The sequence below is a fragment of the Natator depressus genome, chromosome 3, assembly GCF_965152275.1.
Source record: "Natator depressus isolate rNatDep1 chromosome 3, rNatDep2.hap1, whole genome shotgun sequence".
In the NCBI taxonomy this organism is placed as follows: domain Eukaryota; kingdom Metazoa; phylum Chordata; order Testudines; family Cheloniidae; genus Natator; species Natator depressus.
In genome coordinates, this window is record NC_134236.1 from 204,736,485 (window position 1) to 204,748,884 (window position 12,400).

The 12,400-nt window shown below is 47.5% G+C and overlaps 1 protein-coding gene across 4 annotated transcripts in view; it reads right to left on the minus strand.

Moving 5' to 3' along the window:
• Positions 1–1,039, minus strand: part of RALGAPA2 (Ral GTPase activating protein catalytic subunit alpha 2) — a 297,122-nt gene extending 296,083 nt beyond the window's left edge. For all 4 annotated transcript variants that reach the window (XM_074949738.1, XM_074949737.1, XM_074949736.1 and 1 more), the window contains exon 1: positions 820–1,039. In XM_074949738.1, coding sequence (XP_074805839.1) covers positions 820–925 — 106 coding nt within the window. In that variant the 5' untranslated portion in view covers positions 926–1,039. The remainder of the gene's footprint in view (positions 1–819) is intronic.
• Positions 1,040–12,400: the final 11,361 nt, after the last annotated feature.

Sequence of the window (12,400 nt, forward strand, 5' to 3'; positions counted from 1 at the left end):
GTTTTTCTTGATTAAAATTATACAGTACAGCTACAATCAGGAATGACATAAAATCTCTCTCTTTGATTAACTGATATGTAACTAAGGTAGCTTTTTTAAACCAAAAAATGAAACTGAGAAAGAAACAAAAAGCAGTTTTTTCCCCATTCTCTGAAAATGCTCACACGGAGACAATTCCCCCCCTTTTTTTGGGGGGGGGGGGTTGGGGGGAAAGAAAGAGAAAAAGATTTCAAGGCAATTTTAAAACTAACTCCTTCTTGTGCTGAAAGACTATGATGTGACCACTGAGGTCCCCCTTCCCAGTCTTTTTGTAGCATCCACATCTTTCATCTGCATGCTTAGACTTAAGCTGTTTGGGGTAAGGGAGGTCTTTTTGTTACATGTGTGTTCAGTGCCTAGCAAGATGGGTCCCTGATTTGTGGCCTTTACATGCCACCATAACAGAAATAAATAAATCAGAGATGCTTAGCAAGCGTGTCCTCGGAGCCTGGAAGCAGCAGTCCCTTGGCTTGTAAGAGCCATGCCCTGACCAGAGTAACTGGATTTCAGCCATGTATTCATTCGTTGAATAGAAGGAAGTGACAGACCCAGAGCTGCTGTGGGGACCTTTCAATCCCCTTTTACTGGTGCCTGCGCTCAGAAATACAATATTCAGCACCCAGCAGGGCACAGTCCTGCAGTGGGGAGGAATAATCCAATGGGGAGGGGAAAGAGTATTTAGCAAGCCAACTGACAGCTCCTCACCCCCCTCCCCAGAGTCCTTTAGTTTAAAGCCCCCAAGGTCTGCACCCTGTCTGCTGCCACCCCACCCCGACTCACCCAGCAGCGCTTTGAGGTGCTTGAGGCGGGTCAGGACGTCCTTCTTTGGGTCCAGAGCTTTCTGTGTAGATTTCTTGACATCGGCATGGCTCCTTCTGGAGAACATCCCGCAGGGGGAGACCCAGGAAGGGAGACTCCCTGACGGTGAGGTGGGGGATCAGAGACTCCCTGATGCTTGGCGGGTAAAGGGGAGAGCACCCTCTGCCGTGGCGGGGCGGGGGGGGCGCCCCTGTTAAGTGGGGGAGGGAAGCTGGAGATCTGCTGGTTGAAGGAAGCAGCACCCCTGCTGCGGGGGGCAGGAGAGACCCTTGCTGGGTGGGGGAAGGGCTAGAAAGCTCTTCTGCGGGGATGGGGGGCAGCACCCCCCGCTCCTGTATGTCTGAGGAGGAGGGGGGAGGGAAGAGTTCCCTGCTGGGGGGCCCGAGGGACCCCCCGTTCGGAGGGGCCGGAGAGCTCTTACTACGCTGCGGGAAGGCTCCCTGCTGCGCCTCGCACCGCTCTCACTCCCCGGGGTGGGCGTGTAAACACGGAACTGACCGGACGCCGCGACGGTTAACTGCCTCCAGTCCGGCGCCGCACTGCGCAGCCGCCCTGGCCGGGCCGGCCTCCCCGCGGAGCCGTAGAGCGCGAGCCCCGCGCCCCCGCCGGCCCGCGCGCGGCGCCCCGCCCCCAGCCCCCCGAGCGAGCCGCGAGGACAGCAGCCACCTCCCGCAAGCGGGGGGACCCGCCGAGCGCCCCTCCGCGCGACACTACAGCCCCCAGTGTGCAGCGCTGCCGGACACGCGGCGCCGCGTGGAGCGTTGCATGCTGGGAGCTGTAGGCGCTGTGGAGCCACTTTACAGACACTTCCTCCGCCCCCCGCCTCTTGGCACTAGCTCTGCGCTGTGACCTGCAGGCCCCCCCCCCCCGCCATTGACACCGGCTCTGCGCTGTGACTTGCGTCCCTCCCCCCATTGACACCGGCTCTGTGCTGTGACCTGCAGGGCCCCCACCCCATTGACACCGGCTCTGTGCTGTGACCTGCAGAGCCCCCCCCCTCCCCATTGACACCGGCTCTGCGCTGTGACTTGCGTCCCTCCCCCCATTGACACCGGATCTGTGCTGTGACCTCCAGGGTTCCCCCCCAACCCCCCGCCCACTGAAACCGGCTGTGCGCTGTGACCTGCAGAGCCCCCTCCCCCCATTGACACCAGCTCTGCGCTGTGACCTGCGTCCCTCCCCCCATTGACACCGGCTCTGTGCTGTGACCTGCGTCCCTCCCCCCATTGACACCGGCTCTGTGCTGTGACCTGCAGAGCCCCCCCCCCCTCCCCATTGACACCGGCTCTGCGTTCTGACCTGCGTCCCTCCCCCCATTGACACCGGCTCTGTGCTGTGACCTCCAGGGTTCCCCCCCCCCCACAACGCCCCGCCCACTGACACCGGCTCTGCGCTGTGATCTGCAGGGCTTCGCTCTCCCGCCCTCCCTCCGAGACACCGGCTCTGTGCTGTGACCTTGACACCAGCTCTGTGCTGTGACCTGCAGGGCTCCCCCCTCACACACATATTGACTCCAGCTCTGCGCGCTGTGACCTGCAGGGCTCCCCCAGGCACACACACATGGACACCGGCTCTGCACGCTGTGACCTGCAGGGCTCCCCCCACCACATAATCTGAATCATGTTTTGAATAGCTGTGTATTATTTATGTATTTATAGTCCAAACAATGTTCTTAAACTCTACACCTAGTAAGAAAACAAAAGGCCAAATAGATTTGCAGGGGTATAACTGAGAGCCAAAATGTGACTCAAAATTCCAGACCACATACAATTTAATGAGATTCTGGGGTGTGGGGGGGGTTTAATGTTAGTAAACTCCAACTCAGAATTAAGGCCTAAAAAAAATCTACCTCATGCAAGTAAATTACCAAGACCTTTCTTTTTTATATTACTGTCAATCACAGAAGAATATAAATTATTTATTGGTGAGAAGGGTTGGATGGGGAAACTACCAGAGCTCACAAAACTGAATACTCTTCTCCACCCAGCTTTACTGTACCATTTTAACTAGACTGCTTTAAAATCAGTTAAATCAGCACAACTTTCTCATGTGGACAAGGCCTCAGTCCCCTGCACCTCCTTTCTCCCACCCCTGAACTCTCCAGTACATCTTTTATTGGGCAAGGGGAAAGTGGATGTTGAGCAGGTCTCTGCTTCCTCTTCTTCCTCACAAACGCTTATTTTACTGGTGGCAGTGGTTGAGGGAGTCTCTGCTGCTCCCCACTGCTCCCACATTCCTTCCTCAGCAGCTGCTTTTTTCCCTGGAGATGGGGGAATTTCCTAACAATTCTCCCCTTCTCTGTCCCCTTCCTTTCAGGCTCCTTTTGCTCCAGCAACCTGCCTGTCAGTGGTGTTTCCTCTTTCCGCTCCTTTAAATAAAAACAGGGTGACCCAAAGAGGCCGAAGCGTATGACGGCAAAGAGCAGGCCTGGGAAAGAGGGAGGTCTTGGCATCTTGCCTCGTTGAGGCAACTTATGCTACCTGCCAAGGTAGAATGGATGTGGGTTGGGAGTGAGCCTAGCCGTAGAGGAGGTAGAAGAAAGTCGTGTAAGGTTGCAAGCAAAGACTGAACATCAGAATGAGAGCTGGGGGCGGGTGGGGGGTTGAGGAGGGTTGGGACTTTTCATGCTAGCATGTCCTTTTGAGTTCTGATGGATTGGGTCTCAGATTTACTGAGTTCTGTTGAATTCTCTTCCAATTCCAGCCCTGCAATTACTTTCATTTGCTCTCTGCTGTACATTTCTGATTTTTGTCCTTTAGTGTTGCCAACTTCTGTGATTTTCTTTATCACTATGTTCACTATATTTGGTGTTTTTCTTAAGGCCCCAGCTTCTGGAATCAGTTGATTATGTGAGAATCTTAGCTTTCGGTTTTGGTTGTTCTTGCTGGGTTTTTTTTGGGGTGGGGTGGGGTGGGGGGGAGAAATAAGGAACAGTCTAGCCCTCCTGGTTTCACAGAAAAGCTTGAAAACATGACCCAGCTGTAGCCTTGAGGTTCAAAAACCAGAAGGCAAAGGAAAAGAACCCAAATTTAATATTCTCTTAAAATCTCATGATTCTTGGGCCTGACTCCTGATTATTTAACGGACTTGGGGTTGACAATCCTGTATATTTACTTGGTCTTTTTATCCCAGTTTTACAGGCTAACATCTCATACTAGGAAAAGCTTTAAACCTTGTGACATTGTCTTAAGTTATTTGTCAGGTGTTATTTGTCAGAAAAATTGCAGCTTCCTGAGAAGAGTGAAATAGGTCATTGCTGTTCTCACGTTTAAGTACCTCAAATAACAAATGTGGTTGGTTGAGGCAGAACATAACTCACGGTTTGGCTTCCTCCTTCCTTATTTAAATTAGAAAAATTATAAGTTTCAGTTTAGCTCTTTTGATAATTTCTGCTATTTCCACATTTTTGCCTCTGCATTGTTAAAAAAGAGTTGTTTTATTTTTACATAAAATCTGTTGCTATTGAATCAGTCTAATTTTCCTCAAATCACTTAACTTCACACAGGGTTCCTGAATTAAATACACTATGCTCTTCCAATAGTGTTTCCTGATTAAAAGCTACTTCCATGCAGCTATGTTTTAGATACAGAAGATGAACATAATGTCACTGTGATTTTCCATTACTAAAACAAGAAGTCAGTGCCCTAGGAAAAGCTGAGACATTGAACCTGTGCCACTTTCTAATCAAATCTGTAATGCTATTATTTGCTATACTTCAAAGATAAAATCTTAACTAACAAAAATAGTAATCAGTACACAACTAATACTTTGTTATTTTATGGCACTTACACCGAGGATTCAAAGCACTTTACAATAATCCTCAGACGACCCGTATGTGATAGGAAAATATTATTTCCATTTACAGATGCTAAAATTAAGTTAGGCTGCATGCCTAGTTCACACAGCAAGTCAGTGGCATGATTAGGAATAGAACCAAAGAGTCTGAAATCTCAGTCCTCTGCTATAACCACTCAATAATAATATCATAATAGCGATACTTTATGGCCATATAGTGACTTGCATTCAAGGATCTCAAAGCCTTTTAGAAATAGTAAATTGAATCTCACAGCAACCCTATGAGATGGGTAAATATTATTCTTTCCATTGTACAATGATTCGGCTGAGGCTCAGAGAGGTGAAGGCTATAATCAACTTGGGTGCATACCTACATCCATATTTAGGCAACAAAAGTTAAATGGTCCTATTCGTCAGAGGTGCTAAGTAATAGTATTGAAGTCAATGGGAGCTGTGGCTGCTTAACACCTCAGAAAATCGGATTACTTTTACCTTGTTAACCAAATATGGATTTAGACCTCTAGCTTTAGGCACTCACATTGAAAAGTTTGGCTTGAATTACTTGCTGTCAAAGTCACACCAAGATGGGCATAGAATCCAGATCTCATGACGCATTCCTGTGCTTTAACAAGGGCGTCCTTTCTCTCTTAGCACTGTGGAGCACAGTCCCATAAAGTACCGGGTGACTCAGCATAGCATAAAATTTGTATAACTAGAAAGAATGGGTTTTTAAAATTGCATGTTTTAAACACTGAACTAAGATTATCCGGGCCTAACTCTCTGACTTTAGTGGTGTTCTGCTATGGTGCTATGTGGTTAGGTCCTATGATGGTGTCCCTTGAATAGATATGCGAACAGAGTTGGCAATGGGGTTTGTTGCAGGCCCTAACCACATCAGCCACACCATCAGGGGCTCGTTCACCTGCACATCTGCCAATGTGATATATGCCATCATGTGCCAGCAATGCCCCTCTGCCATGTACATTGGCCAAACCGGACAGTCTCTATGCAAAAGAATAAACGGACACAAATCAGACATCAAGAATTGTAACATTCAAAAAGGAGAGCACTTCAATCTCCTTGGTCACTCAATAACAGACTTAAAAGTGGCAATTCTTCAACAACAAAACTTCAAAAACAGACTTTAATGAGAAACTGCAGAACTGGAATTAATTTGCAAACTGGACACCATCAAATTAGGCCTGAATAAAGACTGGGAGTGGCTGGGTCACTACAAAATGTAATTTTCCCTCTGCTGATACTCACACCTTCTTGTCAACTGTTGGGAATGGGCGATGTCCACCTTGATTGCATTGGCCTTGTTAGCGCTACAAAGGTAATTTTCCCTCTGTTGATATTCACCCTTTCTTGTCAACTATTGAGAATAGGCTACTTCCACCTTAATTGATTGGCCTCGTTAGCACTGACCCCCCATTTGGTAAGGCAACTCCCATCTTTTCATGTGCTGTAATATATATACTGCTTACTGTATTTTTCACTCCATGCATCTGATGAAGTGGGTTTTAGCCCACGAAAGTTTATGCCCAAATAAATTTGTTAGTCTCTAAGGTGCCACAATGGCTCCTCGTTGTTTTTTCTATAGAGTTAGGTTGATGCAAGGCAGCTTATGTTGACCTAACTCTGTAGGCGTCTACTCTAACATGTTGCTCCCGCTGATGTAACTCACTTGCTATGCCGACTTAAAAACTTCACCTCTACGAGAGGTGTAGCACTTAGGTCAACATAGTTAGGTTGAAGCAGTGTCTGTGTAGGCACTGTGTTACTTACACTGACTTCAGTGGCCTCCAGGAGGTGTCCCACAATGCCGCACTGTGACCACTCTGGTCACCATTTTGAGCTCCGCTGCCCAGCAGCCAGGTACACAGGTATGTATCCCTCCCCTCTAAAGCCCCGCAAATTTTTGAAATTCCGTTTCCTGTTTGATTGGCATGGAGAGCTCATCTAGGGACTGCCCAGCTGACCATGCCGGCTGCACGCTGCAGATGCGCTCCTACCTGGAGTACCCAGGAGATGGTGGATCTCCTTGGTCTGTGCAGAGAAGAGGCTGTATAGGCAGAGCTCCTATCCTGCCCTAGAAACGTCAATATCTATGAGCAGATTGCTCAGGGCATGGGGAAGAAGAGCTACAAGAGGGACCTGGGGCAGTGCCATGTGAAAGCCCAGGAGCTGTGGCAGGCGTACCAGAAGGCAAGGGAGGCTAACAGTCACTGCAGAGCCACAGACATGCCACTTTTACAAAATGCGGCATGTCATCCTTGGCAGAGGCCATTCCTGCCCCCGCCCCTGCCCCCCCTAAGAGCCCTGTGATACTTTGGAGGAGCCAGAGACACTGGTCCTCAGAGTGAACAGTGAGGATAAGGTGTTGGACGAGGAGGAGGAGGAGTATGGGGGACAGGTGACTGGGGGATCCAGTGGCACAGTGGGCCAGGACCTGTTTTTGACTCCAGAGCAGTCAAGCCAGTCCCTACAGTCCAGCACGGCTGAGCCTGATGCAGGGGAAGGAACCTCCAGTAAATATACAGTTTGCTTTGATATTGCAGGGACACATCTGTTCATTTACTCTTTTTAAATCATGCTAGAAGAGGTAGTGAAATAATCAATAGACAAAGAGTTGCTATCTGCTTCTCATTGCCCTGTACAGTCAGGCAGAGGGAGCCCTGCAGAACAGTTTGTTTATGTGCACTAGGATGTCCCTTGAATCCTCCATAGAGATCTCGATGAAACTTTCCTGAAAGTAGTCTACAATCCTCTGCCGAAGGTTTCTGGGGAGGGCTGCCTTATTTCTTCCACCGTGGTAGGACACTTTCCCATGCCAGTCAGCAATTACTTCAGCAAGCACCATTGCAGTACTCAGGCTAGCAGCATATGGCCCTGGTCTGCAGCCATACCCATGCAGGAGCTGTTTCCTTTCAGCCTCTGTTACTCTCAGGAGTGAGATATCAGGTAAAATAACCACCACTGTGGAAAACGATGCTGCTATTCAGTTCAGTTGCCCTATTCACATATACTGATACCCGTGTGCTCACTTCCATTATAGTCCCAAATCGCCCCCTTTCTGCCCCGGGCGGTACTCACCATGTCTGGGACTGCCGCCATGTTCTATGAGTTCCAAGGAGAAGTGAGAAACTAGTGCTTGCCACTTGAGTGGATCAAGGGGAATGCATATGCTCTCAGTAGTACCTCTGTGCACTGTATTTTTTGCAGCTGGAAATATGGCCTTGAGGGTCTCTCCATCCATACCAGTGGAGTGGCTCAACCACATAAGGAGGAGAAGGGAGAGGCTGTGGGATGACATGTTCCAAGAGATCCTGGAAGCCTCTGGTGCTTCAGATACCGAACACAGGACTTGGAGGATCACCCTCGCAGACAGAATGGACAGGGATAGTGTGGAGAGGAGACAGGCGCAGGAAAAGGAGAGAAACATGCAGCAGGAGATGCTGGAGCTTCTCAAGTGGCAAACAGACATGCTGGAGACTCTTGTTGACCTTCAGGTTCAGCAGACCCATGCTTGCCTCCCTTTGCAGCCCATAGAGAACGGCATTCCAGAACCTCCCGACTCTCCCCCTACATTCCCCCCCCCACACACACACATACATTCTACATGGCATCCGGGGCCATTGCACTACCCCTACCACTTCCCCCTGGGGGAGAATACAGACAACCACAGCCGCACATACATTGACCTGTGAGAGACGTGGCTGGTGTATGTGTCTGTGAAATCAAAATGACTGTTCTTTCCCCTTCAAAGGTTCTTCCCCGGTATTTATAATGTTTCATTCAGTTATAAATGTGTATGTTTCCATGGGTTCAGAATAAAAGTCTATTCAGGGAAACTTAAGTCATCTTTATTAGTTCACACCATATACTGCCAGGGGCTGACATAATTCATATTCATGTAATAGGTGCATTTGTAATGTTATATTACTACACACACAGTACTCATTACAAGGTACATACTGGGGTACAGAAACACAATGTGAGGCAGACCACACTACAGTAACACACATCACCATGGCTCACTATTAAAATGTTCTTTCAAAGCCTCCCTGAGCCGTATAGCTCCCCATTGAGCTCTTCTTATAGCCTTGGTATCCGGCTGCTCAAAATCAGCAGAGAGCCATTCCACCTCTGCCCTCCACCCTGGCAGAAATTTTTCCCCCTTTGCTTCATAGATATTATGAAGCACACAGTAGGCAGCTATAACCATTGGGATATTTTTTTCACTGAGATCTAATCTCATGAGTAGACAGCACCAGCGGCCTTTCAAATGGCCAAAGGCACATTCAGCTGTCATTCTGCACCTGCTGAATCTGTAGTTGAAGCACTCCTTGCTGCTGTCAAGGTGGCCTGTGTACAGCTTTATGAGTCATGGGAGTTAGGGGTAGGCTGGGTCTCCAAAGATCACTATTGGCATTTCAACATCCCCAATGGTAATCCTCTGGTTTGGAAAGAAAGTCCCTGCTTGCAGCTTTCTGAATAAGCCTGTGTTCCTAAAAATGCACCTTCCCTGACCACCCTGGTGATCCACCAACAGGGGCACCAGAACAGGGGGGAGGGGCAGGGTGGTGAGGGAGCCATAACTCCATCACTTTTAAAGTGGGATGGCTATGAGGGCTGAATTAAAACTGTACAGGCAACATCAATTCTGGCTTTTCCTAACTTTTGAGTTCTGGACTTTGTAACCTTCCCATCCTTTTTAATGTACTTTTTGTGCATAATATATACTTGTTAGACACATTAAATGCCAATGGATTTGGGATGTATTTTTTCTAGCTCCAAGTTTGGGAAAAGCAAATTGTCCATCCTCTTCCATCTCTGCCAAACACAAGTGAATAAGACAACATCTATGACAATACACAACTTCAGGTGGCAAGTATATATGAATCACAAGGGACAGTGCACTGTAAGCCATTTTTAAAGAAAAATATCTGCAGCTTCGTCTATCTTTTCCTGTGTAATGTGGTTCTTTCTGATAGACCTTCAAACCCTGGGAAGCTGGCGTCTACAATGGATTAGCTAATAGAGCCGGGATTTCCAGCCTGTTGTTGTTAGAGCTCCAGTTTACGATGGATTAGCAGATGAGTGCCGCCCATTTATCTCCTTGTACCATGTTCAAACAAAGGTGTCGTCATCTCTCCTTTTTCCCATCCGTTTTCCCTCTCACTTCTCCTTTTCCATTTCTCTTTCCATTCTGTGCATTTTTTCTTGTTTCTTCTCTTTTGCTCTTTCAAATGTTTTTTCCAGACAATTCTTCTCCACCTCCCTCAACAGCCCAGATTGCCACACTCCCTAGAATGCTAGGGCGGGCATCAATTAGTGCCACCTGAGACAGAGCTTAGTGCCAGAGAGGAGGGAGGCTTGGGCTCGAGGTCTAAGGCCTGAAGCCCTGTATATGTGAGCAGAGGCCCCAGCAGCCAACTGCATTAGGGAACAGAAAGGAGAGAAAATGAGTGGATTTGGAGGAGCCACTGGCTGGTTCCTGGCCAATGGGAGTGCGGAGCTGCTGCTTGGAGCGGGGGCAGCGCAAGGAGCCACGTGGCCCCCACACCTAGGAGCTGAACCTACTGCTGGCTGCTTCCAGGGTGCAGTGTGGCATCAGAACAGCTAGGAACTAGCTTACGTTTAACGGCTTGGTCGGTGGAGCTGACCAGATCCGCCACGACCCAGTGCCTTACATTGGGTTGCGACCCGCAGCTTCAAAGTATGCTCAAACTGCATAGTTTGAAAGAGTATGCTCTATAGCTGATAAAATTAACCTAGTTAGTTGCAGTATGTTGGAATCTGCTGCCCATTTCCCTAGCTATATGAAATAAGGGGGCATGTTTGGTGTGTTACAGGGGGGTTGTGATCCCTTTTTTAATCTTTTTTTAAACATAAAACATGCAGTCTAACCTGTGAACACAGCCTCTCAAACTGCACTTGACTTGCTGAACAAGTATGATCACCTTCCTCTAAGTCTGAAATGATAATGGCAGGGGTTGCATTATGGAACTTCTCTACTTTGTCAATCCTGCTTTGTTACGACTGAGGAACGACTGCTAGGAAACAAGCAAATCATGTAAAACAAATTTATCTCAGATAAGAGTCAGTGGAGCCAATTATTTTTATTACTATAAAAGATGCTGGCAGGGGGATAAATATTTTTTAATGAGTTGACCAAGATAGTCTGTCTGGAAACAGAAAATTTGGTGCACACATGCATTAGAGTTTAGATTAGGATCGATGAAGGAGAGTAATGGTAAGATCCATGAAAACTGGTGCCAGATTTAGGCACCTAAGTCCCTGTTTTGGCTCCACTGCGGTCCACAAAACTATCTGTGAGGGGCTCCATAGGTTTCAGGGGAGCTCCATCAGCTTATACCAGCTGAGGCTCTAGCCCTATATTTTCATCTTGTTACAAAAGGGTTTATTCTCCCTGTACCTGTGGCACATGAATTAAGGGCCCTAGATGCCTGCTGGGTTCCCACTGGCTAGAAGTCCCTGGGAAGCCAGACGATATCACTGTAACTAATACTATTCCTTGCCCCTGTATGTCTGCTGAAAGGGGAGCTGTGCAAGAAAGCATTGAGCGGACTTGAGAGTGCTAGTGAAGAGTGTGGTGGCTTCCAAGACGAGTACGTTGCATCCGTCTCTTTGAAACCCTTTATTTAATAAAAATTGAGCATTTGCTTTAGGAAATCCAAGTGGGTGCTTTGGTATTCCTCAATATTCAGTGCTTGCATTTTTTCTCAAGGATATAACTAAATATTGATTGGCCAGAGCTGCAAAATTCAGATCGAGTTGTGCATCTGGATTTGGAACCAGTCACTTTGCCTTTAGTATAAAGGGGCTCAGATATGGGCTCCAGCTGGATTCCCGAACATCAGAACAATACCCTAGCACACTGGCATTGTTTGTTTTTTAGATGTAAAGATCTAGAGACTCATAGAAATATAGAGCTGGAAGGGACCTCAAGAAGTCATCTAGCCCACCGCACTGTGCTGAAGCAGGCCCAGCTTAACCTAGACACTTCCTGGTAGGTGTTTGTCTAGCCTGTTCTTAAAAACCTCCAGTAATGGGGTTTCCACAGTTTCCCTTGGAAGCCTATTCCAGAACTTAATTACTGTTATAGTTAGAAAGTTTTCCCTAATATCTAAAGTAAATCTTCCTTTCTGCAGATTAAGCCCATTGCTACTTGTCTTACCTTCAGTGACATGAAGAACAATTGATCACGCTCCCCTTTGTAACAACCCTAAATATAGTTGAAGGCTTATCAGGTCCTCTCGTCAGCCTTGTTTTCTCAAGACTAACCATGCCCAGTTTTTTAACCTTTTTTCATAGGTCAGGAGGTTTTCTAAATCTCTTATCATTTTTGTTGCTCTCCTCTGGACTGTCTCCAGTTTATCCACATTTTTCCTAAATTGTGGTGCCCGAATACTCCAGCTGAGGCCTCAGCAGTGTTGAGTGGAGCAGGATGGTTGCCTACCATGTCTTACATACAGCACTCCTATTAATACAATCCCAAATAATATCATCCTTTTGTGCAAATGCATCAACTTGTTGACATATTCAGTTTGTGATCCTCCATTACTCCCAGCTCCTTTAGGCAGTAGTACTCCTAAAGGCAGTTATTCCCCCCTCTTATAGTCCTGCATCTGACTTTTCCTTCTTAAGTGTAGTACTTTGCACTTGTCTTTATTACATTTCATCTTGTGGATTTCTGACCAATTCTCTAATTTATCAAGGG